At 37.6% G+C, this 21,131-nt stretch overlaps 1 protein-coding gene across 4 annotated transcripts in view; it reads right to left on the bottom strand.

The window, feature by feature from the left end:
- Positions 1-745: 745 nt before the first annotated feature.
- TLL1 (tolloid like 1) overlaps positions 746-21,131 on the bottom strand; it is a 140,647-nt gene continuing 120,261 nt past the window's right edge. For 3 of the 4 annotated variants that reach the window (XM_074589827.1, XM_074589828.1, XM_074589829.1), the window contains 5 exons: positions 15,875-16,000; positions 14,327-14,454; positions 10,692-10,905; positions 4,435-4,685; positions 746-2,760 (listed from right to left, as the gene is read on the bottom strand). In XM_074589827.1, coding sequence (XP_074445928.1) covers positions 2,626-2,760; positions 4,435-4,685; positions 10,692-10,905; positions 14,327-14,454; positions 15,875-16,000 — 854 coding nt within the window. In that variant the 3' untranslated portion in view covers positions 746-2,625. Of the gene's footprint in view, positions 2,761-4,434; positions 4,686-10,691; positions 10,906-14,326; positions 14,455-15,874; positions 16,001-21,131 lie in introns of those variants that run through there. The other variant, XR_012587386.1, reaches the window with a different exon arrangement.

The following is a 21,131-nucleotide window of genomic DNA, read 5'->3' as shown; positions in this document are numbered from 1 at the left end:
GTGACTGCAAAGAATCACCTTTCACAGGGTCTTGGGAATTCACTACATGGTGTTCTTGTCCTCAGCTTGCCCAGTGTAACCTTCTTCCCCAACTACTCCAGTTGCACTATTTAACATGGGACAGTAGGATTTATACACAAAGTGTATGAATCAACAACAAAAACTCTTCAGAGAAAAAAAAAAAAGAATATCTTGAATCAACCCTCTGGTTGTTAAAGTAACCCCGAGGAGAATAAAAAAGCCAAATTTAGAGAAAAGGAATACTTAAATGTTTTGTTTAGCAAATGGAAGGGAGATATTATTAACAGGAGACTGGAAGAGAAAAGTGGAAAAGAGATAACATGGAAACTCGCTCTTGCTCCCAGCCTCAGGCCTTCCCAAGTCTTTTTGACTACCCGTGCCAGGGAGACGCTGCTGCTGCTTGCTTTTTCTCTCGGAAATTCGAGCACTGGCATTGCACCTGTCTGATAAAGTACCTATCAAGGTTAAGAACGCTTTTTTTTTTTTTTTTTTAAACTACAGTAATATTTCTGCCTGAATTTTGTAGTAAAAGACCCTGGAGAAAATGTTCGCAGTTAACTTCTTGTGCAAACACCCTGAAAAAAGAACCAAAAGGACAGTGGAACAGCATTATAAAAATACAGAAATTATTCAGTCTTTGAGCTTCACACACATAAAATGTCTAGAAAGGAAAACGGTAATATACAAGCAGCAATAGCGGTGTTAAAACAACCAAAGACACCTGTACAGACATTTGGTTTTTATTTTTATAAAAAAAGATCAGATTTATTAGTGCCAATGTATGTTCATAGTAAGGTAACAGAAACTAAGCTAATCTGAGTAGCAACTTACATCAAAGGATATCAAAATAATATTTCTTGTAAGTGAAACGTAATACTTCGTTTAAACTTGATTCTTGCCAACTAGAAGTCCTTGTTATCTGTCTATGAAGCCTTTAAAGAAAAGTTGCTACAGTCAAACAGGGTCCTGATAGAACTTGGCACATAAAGAAACAATTCAATTTTCACCCATACAATACCTCTCACTCCCCTGGAGCACTCATTCATACAATACTTACATAATGCATATACATTATGACTAAAGCCATGTATGGCCTAAAGCACATAGAATATCTCAGTTCTAAACGTAACATATCTCTACATCAAAAGCAGGTCACTGTATTTACAGCAGATGATCTCGCTCTGCAGATGGGGCTTTTGCTTGAAGATCCTTTTGTTAGCGTATGCTAAGATGTCCAAGTCATCGAATTATTTATCAAATTAGAGGTGTATCTACAGGAAGATCTGTCTGACTGTGTGCGAGGATTCTAAGGCAATAGTAGTAGTTGTTCCACAGGACTAGCGCTGCCGTTGCAACCCACTCTCCCTTGGAGCAGTAAAGCCTTCCTTCTCCAGATGCAGCCAGGCGTAGTGAGACATTCATGATCTGCAAGCTGTTGGCTCAAAAGTCTACAACTTCTTGGTTTGTTTTTGTTTTCAATGTTCATGGAATAGCACCATAGGAATTCACTCTTGATAACAAACAAATCCTGGGTCTGTTTTGTTTTGCTTTTTTCACCATCACAGATACTGTTACTCCCAGAAAAAAACCTCTTTGGGATACTACTGCAGCTTAATTTCTGATTAGCTAAACCAGACAATTAGCTCATTCACAAAGAGGTCCGAAGAAATAAAGCGTAGTAGTGGTTCCAAATGTACTGCTAAAAACAAATTCAGTAGGAGGAGTTTCAGATGATCCTTGACTATTTCTGTTTCACACGGATACAGATTTTGATTCGGGACAGGTTTTCGTCTCAGTCTGTTTCTATGTTCAGTGCAAAATAAGAGCACATCATCAGAGATAGCTTACTTAACCAGTAAACCAAACATTTTCAGATGCTTATACTGTTCAAATTCAGTCAACTAGTGATTGGTCAACGAGTGATGACCGATGTAACAGTTCAGACTTCTCAGTCATTAGTAAAACAAAATACTCTAAAGATCAGTTATGTTTCCAAAGTAGGATTTTCCAGTTTCAAAACACTGATAACCTGATATGACAGATGAATTTGTAAAAAATACAGAACAACGCAGGAAGACCTTCCCATTTCGTATCTTCTTTCAAGTCCTTGTACACACCATATGCAGGATACAAAGTCAAAGCAAGTAGATACAAGGACAGTATTTTGCGTGTGTGACCTGAAAGAGCTTTTTTTTCCCCTGCTGGACACCATACAATTGTCAGAAGGAAGAACGGTCTGCAGGGTCACTAACCCTGAATGCAACTGCATTGAATCTGCGCGCATCTACGATAAATGTCAAACTGTGAACAAAAGCTTTTATGTTCTCCCTGCATGCAAAGTCCTTTCACAAGCTTTGCAGAGACAGTCAAGTATGGAGCCCGCACATCATCATCGTGTCTATTCCACTGCGATAGGTGATTTATTTTTTTCTCATTTTATTTCAGTCACTGATCTGATAAGTCATCATTTCAACTGAACTCATATAAAACATTTGTGCTAATAACTTCAGTTTAAAAAAAAAAAAAAAAAAGACATGCCTGCCTTCCCTTCCACTGTGCGTTCTTTCTTTCTCACTCTTCTTTTCTGGCATAGAGGTTCTTGTGTTATTTTTTGGTGTGCACACTATCTGGATATTTTATACTTCTGTATCGTATATGAAATCCTTTCTTGTTGATCGTATCATCAGTGTGAAAGTGAAGTAAAAGAGCTTCCCCTGCTGAATAAATTTCTTCTGGTGGCTAAAAAAATGAATAAACAAACAAATTATCTGTCCATTCCATGCATTTATACCATTCATTCACTTTTTTTTCTTCTTATGAATATTTCTCTTTTGCATTCAATTTGCACTGCGTATCTCTACTGTCTTTTCTTATGAGACAAAGAGAACAAAGCTCCTCATTCTTTTGTCCTTCCCACATGTCTTCTGTGGTTCTTCTGGAGTCATGTAAGTTACTGGGCAGGACCACACACAATATTCGAAAGTTAGACAAACAAATGACTCCAGTACCTATTTTCCATCTTATTCTTCATAGCCCTCATGATGGCCTGTTTTATTACTAAAGCACATTGATCAGAAGTACCAGCTGAACTACCAAGTCCTTTTTCTGAAGTTGAAAAAGTGGTAATGTATACTAACAGTGCCCTTTTCCCACTGCAGTTTGGATTATTTTGCTTTCAATTGCTTTTCTATTTAATTCTGTCTCTCCTATTTGCTTGCTTTGGAATGCCCTCTGAAGCCATTAATCCATATCTTACCAGAACCAAAACAAAACAACAAAGTCCAGCCACCCCACCTACTCCCACCTCTCTCCCTCCGCAAAAAAAAAAAATCAGCCCAAGGTTTGGCCATTCTCCACTTTGCTGCCCTCCTATTTGTAAAACGGGGCAACTTACAAAAAAAAAAGTATTGTTTTATGTAAATTAGTAGATGCTGGGCTCAGTTGTAGCATTTCCCTTAGAATATATTGCCTATAGTTCAGTGGTAGCACCTTTCCTGCATCTTTAAGTCTTCAAAAAATGCCCTAAAAGGATTTAAGCCAGCTTACAGGTAACTTGTCTGAATGGCTGTTTGATCCAACACTGTGGATGAATCCAAAAAGTGTCACACGGTTATTTAAGAGCTCCTACTATCCCATGTCGAGCCTTTCAAACCTTTTATCTAGGCAAAGAGTGCAAGTGTGAAAGTGTGCTTGCATTTGCACATATATAAAGAATTGATGAGGACTTGTGGGATCATTGCACCAGCCTTCTCAAGGCAGACAGCCAAGAGAACAATGCAGGTCTAAAAGGAGAAACAGGATACATCCTTTTCAGGATGTCACCTGGCCAATTTCCTCTATGTCTCACAGTTAAAACGTGTCAAAGATGCATTTGGGATGACAGGGCTTTCTTAAGGTCCATATTAGTCACACAGTTTTAGGAGCACTTTTTTTCCTAAAATCAGATGTTAACTAGCAAATGAAAATATTATAAATGCTTCCCAAGCTCCCCTCCCCCAGCAAAATGTGGCTTCTTCATTCAAATTGAAAGAATTTTAATGCGGTAACTTTCAACACCAGTGTGTTTCTCTCTCTGTAAGGGGAAAATGCTGTTAACTTTTTTTGGGGTGCTGTTAAACACTCCACTATCACCTACCTAAAGCTTAACATAAGATTAAAATACTTTGGTCAAAAACTAGATAAGAATATTTATTGTTGAAAATATTTCAAGGGAATGCTTGTACTACAAGTCTGCAAATTTATATTAAAAAAAAAAAATCTAGAGTAGATAATCTAGTATCTTCATTATAAGGCATAGCAACTGAACTTCATCCCTTCTTGTCCTTTTCCTTCCTCTGCCCTGTCTGTCTTTTTCTTTTTGTTGTGGAAATAAAAACAAAACAAAAAAACCCACTTTAGTACCTTGTTACTTACCCCAGATCCACAAAATCGACCAAGTCTCACAGCTGCCTTATCATGACCATCAAAGAGCTCCACGTAATCATAACCACAGTCTGCCTCTTCTTCAACCTCAAAAGTCTGAAACATTAACTCGACTCGATAGCCACGCTCTGCCACCAGGAGCCAGTCGCAGTCCGCCTGAACCGGATAGTTGTTATCACCAAACTGAGCATGCGAGTACAGATCTTTGGGCTTGGTTTCAGCTTTCAGCCGACCACCGCACTCTAAACAGATGGGAAAAAAATAAGGACAAAGCAGCTTATTCAGTGCCACTTAGCATTTTCTTTTTGTAGATGCCCAGCCTTATTCAGGCTGAGTGCATTTTTATGCCACAAGCAGGTCAATCGAACAAGGTGTAGAGTGAGGTACTACCCGGTATGAATACAAATCCACCATTCTGAGTTTCCCCTACATAAAGTCTGTTTTATAACTACAGAAATTTGAGCATATTTCGTAATTTTCAAGTGAAAGACCAAAAGGCAGGGAACACCAAAGTTGTAAGGAATGTGGTTCAAAGGTAGGACATTCTTCCGGTAGATTTTTGAGAGCTGCCTGTGGCCAGCAAGGTAAGCGCTGTAAGTGGGGCATCCGCATTTCAGTGGTGACAGCCCTTCCACATGGGTTAACAACACTGCTTGCGAGTGGCAGGGGAGGATCAGCTCTAGCACACATGTAGTCAGCGATCAAGTGCAAAAGTCTGATGTTTCATAGCAGTGTCAGCTTTAACTATCACGCAGTGCCTCGACAGCCGGCTCAATACTGAGCACCACTGCCAAGCTCGCTAGCTTGTTTGCTGCATAGTTCGTGGACGAGAAGAGGTCTTTTTCTGCATAGGCTCATGGCCAGGAGAAAGCTGGCCATGAAAAGAAAGTCCTGTAGCTGAAAGCCCACTCTTGAAGCGAGTCCTGAGCTGGAGATCCTTGGCCTATGGCAAAGCAGTATTGTCAGTATAAGTTTTTACTTGTACACAGTAGTAAAAAGTATGTGTTGCTCTAGAGCTTCACAGCTGCTCAAAAAGTTCATAATTTAAATATAAATGAACTTTACTGTACAGACCAATAAGCTGAAATTGCTCAAAATGTGCTGAACAAAAAAAAAAGCCCAAACCAAAACCCAATTAAACAGCAGTTACTACTTTATCCTTTCTAGATATTTTCAGCAGCTATAATTAAAACTAATATTCTATCTTAAATAGCTAGTGAATTCAGCTTCTACAGTAACTTAAACATATAGGTGTTATGCATTTGCCAATTAAAAGTTCTATTACAAGGCAACCAAAAGCAGATGGAAAATTGTACTTCAAAGAAAAAATGCATTGTTTATTTTTTTTCCAAGAGATGGGTGGACCCTTTTTTTCTTTACAGCTACCAAGACTTCAATGAAAACAGCACAATTTTGTTCTGGTTTCTCATCAAGAGCAATCCATCCCTTACAGCACCCATAAAAACACCAAGTACAAATGAGCTTGAACCAAAACCTGAGACTCACAAGTTTAGATTCAATTTTTATAAATAAATGAACAGATAATTCTATCTGCATTTTGATCCAATGTAGATATTATCAATTGGTCATTTTATAACAACCTCAAACAAATTGCAAGATTCAAACATTTCTAAGCTTTGGTGAATTGATAATTTGAATTTGACTTCAGTGTCATGGACTCCACCAACACTAAACATGACCAATTGCAATGTTGTATTGTGAGAAGTCACATTTCACCTGGAAATTAATGACAGTAATGAGCAAATCCTTATTTTTTTAAAAGTGGTGTTTTTTCTTAATAAGAAAATGAAGGAATCAAAGGAGGAAACATAAATGATGTAAGTAGAGTAATCCATTATGCATGATCTGTTGTTCAATCCAAAATGTCAGGTGTTTTTTTTTGCTTTTAAAGAACAGGTAAGAGCATATGGTAAAGAAAATTTGTCAAATGAGATAATTCAGTTATTTCTCATTGGTATTCTAATTTACTGATTTTTTTTTCCTCCCTTTTTTTCCTATTCTTGATTTTATTTACTTACTTTTTTTTTTTTTTGTACTGGACTGTTGCCAGCAGTAAGAACATCTCCCTGCTTAAGACACAGAACAGCTGCTAAGGAGAAAATGTTTAATGAGCTGTCTGCATTGTTTCCCTCTGCTTGCTACAGTGGACAGCAGCTTTAAGGAAAGTTGTAGCCATACTAGCAACAGCAGAAAATGGCAATTCCCTTTCCTCTGCCCTTGTCCCATGGCTTACAGCCTTATATTTTAGGATAAAGTATTGATTGTGGAAATTACAAGTCAAATTTTCAGTTTCTACAGGTCTAAGTTGATGGTGGTTTCAAGTCTACATCCCGCCTGCACAACGCAGCGCTGCGCTAGGAGGTGTGGGACAGGCTGTGATGGGTCTGCCCAGAAGAGAGCCCTGTCGCGCAGTGGTACTCGCTTGGCCTTGATACCCGGATGAACCTGGTGAGGGGTCTGGAGACCAAGCCATATGAGGAGAGGCTGAGGGAGCTGGGCATGTTTAGCTTGGAGAAGAGGAGGCTGAGGGGGGACCTCATTGCCCTCTACAACTACCTGAAAGGAGGCTGGAGAGAGGTGGGTGTTGGCCTCTTCTCCCAAGTGAATAATGACAGGACCAGAGGAAATGGTCTGAAGCTGCGGCAGGGGAGGTTTAGGTTAGATATTAGGAAGAATTACTTTACTGAAAGAGTGGTCAGGCACTGGAACAGCCTGCCCAGGGAGGTGGTTGAGTCACCATCCCTGGAGGTGTTTAAGAAACGTCTAGATGTGGCACTTCAGGGCATGCTCTAGTGGCAGAGATTGTAGGGGTTGGGGGCTTTTTTGTTTTTTCTTTTGTTTTTTTTGTGTATGCTTGGATTCTATGATCTCAAAGGTCCTTTCCAACCATGAAGATTCTATGCTTCTATGAGCCTAGCTGCACCTATCACCGTGCTTTCCATTGTGCTGGGCCTGCTCTGCGGTAGATAGGATGCACACATCTGACTGTAAAGAAACACATCTGACTTGTTAAATGCTGTTGATCTGACAGCTTTAGGTGAAAGACTTTTTTCCAAGATCAGCTAAGGAACAAAAAACCCTTTCTTGTTTCCTGACCTTTCTAGGGGTTTTGAGGCTTCTTACAAACATAAGAGCAAATCAAGCAGCAGTCTCCCGACTAACAAGCTGGACAGATGCGAAAAGCTTAAACCCACACTATTTGAACTAGTGAAACAGGATTATAAATTTTATTCAGCATTGCCATAACAAATTATTATAGTCATTTTGGAAGTGACACAGGATCCTAAACTGAATGACATCTGAGATGCTGAGACCACCAGAAAACATCTCAGATGAATGCCAAGGTCTGGGAAATTTCCCAGACATTCTCTTGTTTTCTTCCTTTTACAGCTCTTAAGAACAAGTTTATCTGTAAATACATGGTATTATTCCAGGCTTTCTTAAATCCAATCACTATGTCAGTTCACTTTCACTTACACTGGAAGACCTTTACTTCCCCAGCTAAAACAAACAAACATGCACACATACCAAAATGGGATAATAATTCCTTTTAAAGTGTGCCATCAGTCAGAGCGACTTTCTTGCTTGCTACCTGATTCCTTTCCTCGCAAATGTCATTACTCTGGAATATCTTCATGCTGTACATCATGGATGTTGCTACTTCATTACTTGCTGCTAAGCAAGATTTGGGGGTGGGAGAGGAGATTAAGAAATGGAGGGTGACACTGATGTCAGAGACATCCTCCCAGGGTTGACAGATAGGAATAGGACCTACAGCAGACCTGCAACCTCCTGCAGCAGTGGCCGGAGGCTAGACACCATAAATAAGGCCATCCAGAAGGGGAACCAGATGCCTGTGTTAGGGCAAAAAAATCACTCCCTGCGCAATGATGCTTAATGTTCTGTCAGGAGCATTTTTGTAAATTCTTTCTGAATGGGTTATGCCTTATCTGAGAGGGAAAATATAACAGAATCTCTTTCTAAAACTGTTTCACTGTAAAACCAGAATTTTATAAGTTTTGCTACACCCGGGGAAGCCTTTCTATCCAATCTGTTTTTTGAAACTTTATTGCCCCTGCTGCCACATTTTTAGCCTCTTCTTTGAAATATGCGAGAAATTTGGTATTTCAATAGTATTTCAAGCCAAGAAGTATCGAAGAAGGAAATCAACATCATCATCAGGATCTACTAGAATAAGAGGCCATTAAATCATGAAGATGCCAGGAATACAGCCACACAGACACATAGCTGTCTGTCTGCCCAGCGATGCAGGATTGACCACAACCTTGCCTGCTTCCATTGCATACTGTCAATTATTATTTGCTAGAAAAAATAAAATAAGGAAATACAACCCACTGCCTATACACTTGTTAGATAAGTGTTCATTCACATGTGTGCCCAAAGCACAGAGGTAAAATTCCCAGGGAGCATCTGTGTTTGGCTCAACACTGCAGGAAAAGGCTGCCAGATCCAAGTTGTCTCTCACTCAAACAGTACTTCAAAGCCCATGCCGGTGATGTGCTGTTCAACTCGGTGGGCAGTACATGCAACAGCAGTTGACAGAAATAAATGTCCTCTCTTTAGGAGGCAAACTTTATAATTTTTACAACATTCTTAAAAACTGGGCAGGTTCTATTCTTCAGATTTTCTCAGAAAAGCACTACTATGCATGCCAAGAAAGTTTTTACACTTAACGCACATAAAAACCAACAGATATAGATATAGATATATATACACACACACACACATATATATATATATGAGGAAAATTCCAGCAAGTCATAACATAACTAGCAGTCTTTAGAAATTAGGGAGTATGCATTTGAACTTCTTTCACATATTAACTGCTCCAATTCTGCAAATTGAAAGTGAGAAGAATAAACAAGACAGAAGTTTTACCCCACCTGTTTCTAACAAGAGTTGTGACCTTTAACTACTTACCCCGAGGTAACTTAAAAATGAGTGATTATTACCATTTCTATTTAATTTTCCATCTAAGGGAAAGGGTTACTGCAGTAGGGAAGGCAAACAATGGCATGGTCGTAAAAGAGGATTTTCCACAAACAAAATAAATTAAGTTACAGGTAGCTAAACTTTTCACTTTCCAGGCCCAGATCATGAAGAGTGAACAGTTCATATACTGTTGCCTACTGTCTTTCTCTGAAAGGGAAATTAAATTAACAAAGTTTTAAAATTATTGTTAACAAAGCAGAAGGGAAAAAAGAGAAAATGCTAATACTGATATATGAGGATTTGTTAGCTGAGCACTACGCATCAACTTGATGAATACTCTGGGTAATGTCAAATTATATTAACAGGGAATAATCACCTTGATTACTATCTTTTATTAGTAACTGCTACCTATCAGTAAAACTTATCTACTAGCACAGATATTTATAAATATGTTCTGCATTAATATTTATTGCCAGATACTAGGCGAATAGGAAGGGACTTTGGAAAGTAAAGACAGACATTACGGCTGAAGAAGAAAAGCTAAAAAAAACCCCAAGCCCCCTCGTCTTAGTGTAGGCACTGGAAATTCAGAGATTGAGCACTAGGGGCCACTGTAAGCCAAGCAACGTCGGGGAAATAATGTACACACCATGAAAATGCTCCAAGAAATCTATTAATGCAGTTGCAAAACAGTATTTTAGATTTCAGTGATTTCTGCCAAAGAAGAAAATTAAATAGTAAATATGAAGGAGATTATGTTCTTAACGGACTAAGAAAGTCTTCAGTATTGTTTTTTCTTATTTTTCTTTGGCTTGTCTTTCCTTCTTAGCTCTACAGGAAAGTAATAGCTGTTTATACAAAACCCAGACTTTTGTTTAAGTTAGAACAGAAAAGTAACGGAGGTGCATCACATGTCCCAGTGAAGTACTGCCATTACAAATACAATGAAAAGCTATTGAATCTTTTACAAACTTATGGCATGAATCCTATGAAATATCTCTGATTGCGTGTGCCAATATCTTCTTTTTATCAGATTTTACTTCAAAATCTTTTAATCGCTTACTTATGAGAGAGAGAGAAAGAAACATCTAAAATATTAGAGAATACTTTCTGCGATCTCCGACTTTTCCTGCTGTTCTTAAGATTTCATTAGATTTAGTTGTAACGTTGTCTTATCTGTTAACTGCTCCCATTCCCATAAAAGAAATACCTGAATATCTTCCACTAAAGAACAAAGGGCAAGCTACTAGTAAAGCACATCCTGATTTTCTGACCTGTAGAGTGCGTTGCTTGGAAGCCTTTTCTTTGAACTGATGCATCAGAAATAAAGCGGAGAAACATTTTGTTTCCAGTAGCAATAAGAGGATCTGGTATCTTATTGCCACATAAGCGTCCCAGAATTGGTGATTTTTCACTGTCACCATCAAACACTTCCAAGTGGTCATAAGCACATTCTTGATGTTGTTCTATCTCAAATTCATTGAAGGTCTGGGGGAGAAAAAAAAGCAAAATGACGCAATGTAGTACTGTGTTTACTGTACTTCTATGGTACATATGTAACTGACAGTATGTTTCAGAATACAAAGCAGATGTAGTTGACGGATTTAACATTACTGTCCCACACAAGCCTGTAGCTTTGAATAACACACTGATTTTGAAAAAGTGGAGTAAAAACTAAGATGGCGAATTTTAAAATGGCATCATCCTTCATATAGAAGGGGATTTGAATGGGATTTTGTAGCCAGGGAATATTCATAAGAGAATATTAAATCTAGAATATGGTGGCCTTTCTGTTGAATTTGCACTGTTTGTAGGATTATTCCAAATTTCACAGAAAATTCGGAACAGCAATAAGCCAGAAATTATTGGTTCCTCACATAGTTGAGAACTGATCGAAACATTTGCAAAACATAATGCACCCCCCCTTTTTTTTTTTAATTTATCTCACAGCACAACTAAAACCTTTGAGAATTACCTTTCCACATGAATGGTTATGCATGAAAGTTATGTTTTCTAATCTATTATCTAGAGATTTTATTATTATTATTGCAACACTAACAATATTTCAGGCTGCACATTTCATGCTAAGATCACATTTTTTCTGGTAAAAGCATTGTGAAAAATAACAAAATTTCTTTGATTGTTTATTAAAAAAGCTTTAGCAGACTCTTTTGCTGTCCTCAGCTCTCCTGAGGACAGCTCAGCTGTCCAGCTTCTCCTGGAAGAAAATCCAAGGTGCTGCCATAGTTTGAACACAAACTGGGTCTCACAAACTTTACTGCATTTTAAATCTGTGATGTTTCTTCTCCATTTCAAAACATTTATCTTAGTTTCTGAGCTCCTAGGGATTCTCAGTCTCTCTCAGTGCTCACGGCAGCTTGTAAGGACAAATTGAGGTCTTTTAAAAATCGTAATTTGCAACTCCTTGGGAGCAGAGCCTGGCCAACTTACTTTGAAAAAACTTTTGGAATTTGAATTTCTCTACCTCAGAGTGTCCAACCAAAGGCATTTCCAAAAGGTGTATGCCGTACCCTACAGAAAATATTAAAACACATACAAATAATACCTGCTTTTCAAATACAGAAGTGTATTCCAAGACTGGCCTGGTATCAACAAATTTATTTCAAGGGGACATCTAAGAGATTTCAGATAAGATTTTTTGACCAGGGCTAAACTTCAACAAGAAACCTAAATTTCCTCTCATGTAAATACTGAGAAGGCAATATACATATACATCTTTGTGAATTTTCAGAAATAACCTAACATTTAAGGTGAAATCCAAAATCTGTTTTGTTCAACAAAGTAGCATAAAATGCTAAGTACAAGTGCTCCCATGAGCACTCATATAGCTGACTGTTTATGAAAAACAAAAGAAAACATTAAAGGATTAAGAAGCAATAATTAGAAGGAATAATACTGAACTGTCAACCACTGAGCAAATATCATAATTATGCATTCTATCTGGTACACCAAAGCAAATCTGACCTACCAAATCCCTTGTGGAATCCAACCAGTGCGAAATGTGATGGTAATTTATATATTTCCTTTAGGTAAGCTGTTAATAAAGAGCTAACATAAAGTGTTTTGCCCAAAGAACTGGAATATTCAGAATAACACTCTTGTAAACAGTGAGGAGTTGCATGATGCACTGGATGTAGGTTCATTTCACAAGAAAGTCTGGGGTTTTATATTAAGGGACCGAAACTGCAGAGGCAGTGAAAACAGCTGTACAGCAGTCCCTCCTGCTGCTCTTAAATTGTAGTCAGCCATCCTACTTTTATGATGCCAAGTACGTGTTGTCATTTATACCCAAATAAAATCTGATGGATTTAAAAAAAAAGCCAGAAAGCCGAGAGACTAACTGTAAGGGAATTAGTTAAATATAGAATTAAGTCAAGCCAACTTGGAATCAATGGGAGCAATAGACGCAATTCCAAAACCAGCCTGCAGAACTTCATTTTCTTTTAGAGGAAAATTTTATCAGTTTTGCTCACTTCTCATCAGTACAAGAATATCACTCTCTGGGAAGCACTTCTCACCATGAACTGTAAGACACACCTATTATTTATAATATTCGACTTATCACTGGGATTCCTAAACCTGCAGGGGGACAGTACATGTTATATTGGGTCCCACAAAGAAGAACAGGAAAAAGTCCTAAATCTGTTGTGAGTCTAGCAACTGATTCTAGCAATTACAAAGAGAATCAAAGGAATTTGTTTTTTAAAGGAAAAGTAGATCTTAAGTCTTTTAAAAGCTCAAAATGCCTGATATTTCAAAACACCCAATTTCCTTTTTTTTTGAAAAGCAGTCAGTTCCCAGCAGTGAACTAAGAGCAGGCTTGAAAGAGGAGAGCTGACACAAACTTTCCTTAGAGTTGAACGTAACTGAATAGTTGCTGCCAACAGAGTTCACAGACGATTTAATAAAGTTGGTAGTATAATTAAATCACACTCCACCTTCCTGGGACAAATACTTTTGAATACCTACCCCACCATGGCTACAGTCCCCATTTTGATTTTCTCATTACTGAGAACGGTATTCAGAAATGTTACATACAGCTTCTGAACATCCAGCCCTTTCTATCTATAGCACTCAACTGAGTAGATAGGTTGGTGGCACTTACGGATAGCTGCCTGAATGGAACACTTAACTCTGTCTCTTATAAACATCCGGCTGATTAGCTTATGAAAATCACTCTCTTTGCTACATACATTTTCAAAGCCATCTTTATCTACGCATTTCATTTAGAAATTCTGAAGTGCACAGCCACTTCTTCGTAAGCTTCTTAATTACACCAAATGCTTAACTTTATCCTTTTCAGGAAGAGACTTTTCAATGATTACCAGGGAGAGCAATCACAACAAAAGGCTAGTTTCTGTACACACACCCCCCTCGTAATTCATGTGGCATGTCACCATGAAGAAATCAATTCTCTCGTTGTTCAATTTGACTAAGTAAACTGTGAACAGTAAACTTAAATACAGTGTGAGAGTCCAAGAAAAAAAATATTTGTCCATAGTTGAAGTATGGTATTAATATTAGTTAGATGGCATCTTGCTGTATGAGACAGACTTTAAAGATATACACACAGAATTAAGCAAATTGACCCTATTGGCTTGCGCAGAAAAGTGAATTTCAGACTCTAAAACCTGGAGGTATTTTTGAAAATTCTATCCAGTAAAATTCTGTCTAATTTTTCCAATTTCATTGGCAAAAGCCAATTTAAAAACCTTTTATTTTAAAACAGACCATGTGATATTTCACTGAAGAATGGACAAGCGTCAGTAGGTTTTTAGAACAGTTTACCTCTGGGCTGCGAATTGAAAGTAAAGTTTAGTAACAGATTTGCGTCATTTGAGAAGCAAGTTTGGTGGAAGAGAAAAAGGAAGGGTAGGTGGGAACTCACCAATTTGACCCTCTGTCCGGGGGTGGCACTGATTTCCCACGTGCACTCCTTTCTGCTGGGATACTTGTCGGGCCAGTTGGGACTCGTGATGATGCCATTGGGACTGTGGATCTTCTGTTCGCACTCAGCTGTGCCAACAATGATAGCATCAGTTAGTCTGGGGCTCCACATTCAGAGGTAGCCAGAAAAGTACTCTTTTGTCAGGGGACCCACTGAATGGAAAGGCTCTTTAGGAAGATAGCTAAGCACGCTCTTCAGTGTGCATGATCGTGTTCTTCCCCTTTGGCAAACACTTTATGGCAATTAACCCAGTATGCTTCTTTATTGATTGTTGTGAAACATACAATGTTTACAATGGATGGCTTTTTTTGGAAAAATACATTATAGAGAAATATATATAATTATTAAAATTTAATCAAATATTTTTCTATTCCCTCCATTCTACATTCAAAAAAGTATGAAAATCTGTATGAGGAATCTTACTACTCGAACTTCAAATGATATTTCTCAAACAATTTATTTTTCTCTCTTCTCACTAGTTCTCATTCTGCAGCTACAGGGCAATCATTTTGATTTGTAAACCACAGTTTCTAGGGACATATATACAACTAAAGAGCAGCTGAGACTAAACTGTGAGTATGTATCAAGAACAGCTTCGTCATTCACATCGTAACTGAATCACTAGAAGTGCATCTCTGTGAATAAATACAAAGAACTAAAACTTAAAGAAGGCAAGAAAAAACCCTAGTTTCATTTTGTAATTGTTTTTTTAACAATCTCCAATTGCTTTATAAATATCAGAGAATTATTCAACGATAATTTTTTAGAGCAGGCAAGCATCATTCCAACGCAGGGAAAATGTAAGTGATTAACAAAGGGCACATCTTTACTTGAAAATCAAATCCATGCTAGAATACACCCTGAGAAATTACAGTACCTCACATGACATTGCACGCTTGAGGTTCAGATAATCTAAGGTTTGCAGATAATCTGAATTCTAGTTAAGCCCCAAAGCCTACTGTTTTCTTGGAGGCAGACACACCTTGAGACAGCCAATAGGAAGAAAGATGCACAGAGACTTGAGTGGAATTTAGATTGTGTGAATGTGCCCCCCAAAAATAAACCCAGAAAGGGCACATACAGGTTCAATGTGACTGCGAGGAAACTAACTGCTACTGATAGGAGCAAATGACAACTTTACCAGGCTTCTCTCCAGAAACTCTATCCCTATGTTTAATACAGTATTTGATAAATTCTCTGTCACAGCTTTAAATGTTCTACACTTCACAGCACTATTAAAAGCAGCTATTCCTGCCAACGATTCCAAGTTTTCCAAGCTGTATTTCTGTGGACCTCACACTCAGCCACAGACAAATGCTGGGTATGGAGGGGACAGAAAAGGAGGTGTGAGGGAGTGTTTAAGCCCAAATGTTTAAGCTCCTGTTACCAAGATCTTTTTCTTTCCTTTCTTTTCTTTGGGAGGAGAGCTGCTGAGAGCTTTCTGCAAGACAGTTGTATAACCGACCATCCAAATACCTTACTACTTACCCTCCTTGCAGTCGTGTTTGTTTTCGTGTAGCACAAATCCATTTCGGCACTGGCAAACGTAGCTTCCCACCGTGTTGATGCACTCGTGCTGGCAGCCACCATTGTCCTTCGAACACTCATCCTTGTCTAAGAAACACACAACAAGGTCAGGTGAGCATCAGAGCTCACAATAGTCCTCATTACCAAAAAGAAAAAGGTTTAGTACAGTGTTTTAGTCCAGAAAAGGGTAAGCTAAGGCACAGTCACTCTTCTCAGTATGACAGTTTCATGGTACCTTCGTTCTAGCCACTCATTGCTCGGCCTGCAACCTTGCACCATGGCACAAATAGTGTGCCTCATCTTTCTAGGATATGAGGGGGAGTTCCCAGGGGAGAGGAACACTAGTAAAACAAGCAAGTTAAATCAAAGGAGATAACACAGTTACCAGCGTTTACTCTTTCAAGTGGTCTAGCTGGTAAAAATTTCATAAATATCTCATCCAAAGCTTTATTTCAGTAAACAACAGGAGTGTAATTTATGGACAACACAAGGTATTCCAACTTCATGCAAATTCCACAATTTGATGGTGGTGTGTTGAAAGGAACATGTAGGCCAAACAAGGTTTCGAGCTTTGCACATTCAGCATATCAGAAAAGAAGTATTTAACAAACTTTTTTAATAAGTTGATTTTTTTTTTGTCCCCAGCAGAGTGACAATGCACTTTACTTTTGACAAATCTGGACATTACAGGACATCACAAGAAGAAAAACATTTCATTGGAAAACATACAAAACTGGCATTAGCTATTTCAAGGAGTTCTACAATACAGCATGCAGTTCTGTTTATTAACATATAATCCTTCAAAAGAGCTTTTAGTGTGTTAGAAGTAAAGCAGAGAGTAGGGAAGGAAATTTGACCTGCATTAAACAGCTACAAATTCATTGCATGGAAAAAAGCCAAACTAGATTAACAGGCTGTCATTCTAGCAAGAGGCCTCAGCTGCCACCCTTCTATGTCATTCAGCTGTTGTCATTTTAGGTGAAGCTGGTCCATTTAAGAGGCAGACTCCTCCTGACATATACGTGTATATACACAGATATAAGTATGCACATGTATATACCTATATATGTACAGACACATGTATATAAACCCTGAGATATAAAAATATATATCTATATAAGTATATATATGTATAAACACATACGTATTAAAAAAAAATCTGTATCTTACAGAATGTGTCATTTCAACATGCAAAAGAGAGGAGGAAGAAGAGCAAAGAAATTGTGGTCATCCCAGAGGTCCAGTTGTTGCAGGGCTGGAATGCAGAGCATTCACCCCTTTCAGCCTTGGAAAGCAGCAGTGAGCGTTATCTCCAAACAAGGTAACATGCGATGTTTCAGACTTTAGTAGGCACAGTGAGAATTTCTATAGATTAGAAGCCACTATGGATAATTTAAGTCTCCTTTCGTTGTCTTATTTCTGCACTTTTTTCCTGCCTTTACTGACGCTCATGTTCAGTAACACAACAAAGGAAGTCTGCGTTATAATTGCATACGCATCAGCTTTATCTACCAAAACGTATGCAACACTTCACTCGTTGACTTGCAGGTCTTTCTATAAAAATCACCTTCTACTTATAATACATGATGATTATGTGCATTTATAGATAACATTCTGCAGGCCAAACCTAAGCATCCACTGCATTTTGTCCCGTAAATCTACAATCTCTTTGCACTGAAAGCTTTTGGAAGCTTTCTGCAGATGTGAACAGATTTGAAGGTTAAGAAACAGTTGAAAACATAGGTAGCTCCCAGAATCATACATCCGAAGGCTTATAGTAGTTGTAATTTTGATGATGAAAGAAGCATAAAAGCTGCACAATACACTGTTTATGCATCTTGCAATGCAAGTCCCAAACTGAGGTAGCAAGTCTATTTAATTTCAAACAAAAGTTATAATCTTTCATCTTTGCAAAAGCGAGCACTATTATAAATTAATTCCATGTTGCAAGTGAAGAATAGTGACAAGCAAATGAGAAATTAGACAGAACATGAACAAAAGTCTTCAATATTTTCCCTCCTAAGTATTAGTTTGTAGTTTTCTACCAAAATAACAAAATAAATGGAAGGCAAGCTCAAAATGCATTCAAGTTAGGCTTTCAAATACAGAGTAGGTACACAAATTCTAAATAAAAGCCCTGTCCGTTTTCATCTTCCACCAAACTGTGTGAAAATACTGAAAAGTATTTTAACATTAAATAAGCTTACATTCTGTAAAATAATCTCTTAAGAGACAAGTGCATAAGCAAACAGTCCCATGTTGGACCTCCTCAGAGATAAAACAATGGACAGAAGGTAGAAAGGAGAAGCTCTGGAACATTTTTGAAGCACAATAATTACTTGTACATGGTTAATCAAGGATGCAACTGTTGAACAAGCCTTCCTCACACTTCATAATTCGGAACAGACTTCCTGTCAAATTGATTACCCAGTTTCAAAATTCATGAAAAAACAATTAGTCTGTATTAGTTATAGGAACAAATGTTTTGCCATGTAAAAACAAAGCCATTTGTTATGCTGACAGATGGAAATGAGTCTCCCCATTTTGAATGGATACTTTCTTTCTTTTCTCATTTCAGTACTCAGAGCAAGGAAAGATCCATTCTCAACAAAATGTTAGACTGAATCATTCAGAGGACAAATGGTCGTACCTCTGAGACTCTCAGAGGCCACCAGTCTGTGAATAATACGTACTCGGCCTGAAGGGACCTGTATCAAGTCCTTGCAAGATTCAAAAACAAAAATTTTCTCTTTGCAGGCAGCTTTCTTGTCTGTGGAAAAAAATGTACCAGGATGGCACCAGAGATGAGTTTGTGCTCCGAAACAAACTTGCTCAAGGCTAGAAACTTTCCAGCTTTCTCTTTTTAACTGTTCAGTGAATCATCACCCAAGAAAAAATCTCCCAACAAACCTAATTTCTATATCACATCAAACACCCTATATGTTTTGAATGATCACGCAAAGAATCATATTTATTTAAAACACTGAGGTAACTCTAAAACTTATGATAAATGGAAGCAGTTTAGTGATGTATTATCACTGGGTATTAATCATACCACTACACGAAGACTGATTTAAAGAAGTAATCAGGCTATCTTCTTGGAAACATCACAATAGAAAAATAAAATATATATTATTGCTATCTTTTTCCCTCCCTAGAGTAAATTCCTGGAGTTACTTTACACTCCTCTAGTCTCATGGGCCCAGCAGACTGCAATAGGCCTTCTGACAAGAGCAGAAGAGAGAGGAGGGAGAGAAGAAAGAGAAAAGGAGATAGAATAAAAAACTAATTACCGGAAGCTTTTAATTTAGAAGCCTAATACCCAATTCTAAAAAATTTTAATAAAAATCTTTAAGATTTAATATATCATTACTCCCTAGTTTCTTCTCGTTATCCAAGAAACTCAATTATAAATATACAAGAGTGTCTCTGGAGATTAGCTAGATCCCTGCAACAGCTCCCAACTGAGCTTTCTTCAGAACTGTCCCATCAAATGTAAATTTTACAGAATGTTGAAAAAAAAGTTTTTCTCACTTTCCAGTAGCACCTGTCTGGCTGTTAACACCATTTTACAGCCAAAAATGTAATTACATGTTGTCTTCTATCAACATAAATACCTTCCTAATGCAGGTCATCTGTTGCCCTGTGTCACTGTTTGCTTTCACAGTTTATCACAGCGGGTTCCAACCACCCAAAAACTGCTTCCTGTCGTCTGAGCTGGAGCTGGGCCATGCTTTCTCAACTCTAGCTGTGGCTGCAGAACTCACCACCATAAAAGTTGCAAAAAACGTTCTTTGTCTGTGCTTTGTGGAACACATTAGAGTTTCTATTCTTCAAACTAATCTGACTTACCCACCTGCCTCTTCTGCTGAGCGCTGCATATGACCTATATTGGTGAATCGACCGCAAGGTGCAGTTTTATTCATTACTGATTTTTTTCATTATATATGTCTTTATAACTAAATGCTTACAAATATTTCTATTGTGATTTAATTAATAAAATTGTGAAAAGTATCCCAGACACTGGCACTAAGTATTTGGCCGCAGATATAGTTCTAAAAGTAGTGTATTCTGAAGACAAGTATATAAATAGGCAAAAAACCCACTTCATCAACTGAACAGCGATCAGCTGTCAACTCCCGAAGGCAAAATACTTGAAGTACTAAGTTCTTTCTTCACTGACAGATCAATAGCATATTATGTCCATATTAAGGAATTCAGGGGTAAGAAAGTTATATAAGAAAGTTATAAAGTTCTCTGACAGCCATGAGAGTTCTGTCTGATGAATTATTCAGAGATGACAACCTCTTCTTAGATACTTTAAGTTCAGAAGTTTGATTTGTCTCAAGCATTACAAGGTTTCTATTTTAATCAGGAAATATTGTCAAAAGAGGAAAGCAAGGTAACACAGAAGAACAGAATCTGCTAGAAATGATAACAACTGGAAGAGAATTGAGAAAGAATAAAAATGAAAGCAAAATATGAAGTATCTGAACTCATATGAAATGAGGGAAGAGATTATGGTAGAAATGTGTTATGAAGCATTCAGTAAATTTATATACTTAGAGCTCAAAGACTATTTATATCAAACTATCTTTCTTTGAAGGGGATTAGATACATACTATATCCAGGACACACCACACGTTTCTATTCATTAAAAAACACAGGAGTTCAGATTTATCCCTGGCTAATGAATTTGTTCTAGTGATCAATGGCATCATTTAAAACTTATATTTTTAAAGTTACTAGGAAAAAAATGTTTTCACCTGGGGGAAGAAAGGGGAGAACATTTCATTCAGAACTGAAAAAGACAAGGGAAGTAATGGTTCTGGAGGATTACGACCTGATGCTTTGAACTCCACAAATTATAGTCTAGTCTTTCCACAACATACAGCATTGGCCTGATTTCTTCCTAGAACCCACTCATAATATTAACACATCACTTAAACAATCACTAAAATAAATTATTAAATATACAGTTCAGTGAAAATGAACTATCACTTGAAAGAAAAGCAAAATTTAACTGATTATAAATGTATAAATGTTCATCATGGACACAAAACACAACTTCTGAACTACAGAGCTTACACAAATTATGAAGCTATCATTGCAAATCTTATCTGGCATAGCTGTATAGATCCTGAAAATACATAACAAACCTAATTTGCAGGCCATTTTTAGAACTGTTAATACTTATTCCTGTAAAAAGTCAAAAATA

The sequence above is a fragment of the Larus michahellis genome, chromosome 5 (assembly GCF_964199755.1).
Source record: "Larus michahellis chromosome 5, bLarMic1.1, whole genome shotgun sequence".
Taxonomy (NCBI): domain Eukaryota; kingdom Metazoa; phylum Chordata; class Aves; order Charadriiformes; family Laridae; genus Larus; species Larus michahellis.
Note: the sequence above shows the minus strand (reverse complement) of the source record. Positions and strands in the feature narration are given on the sequence as shown.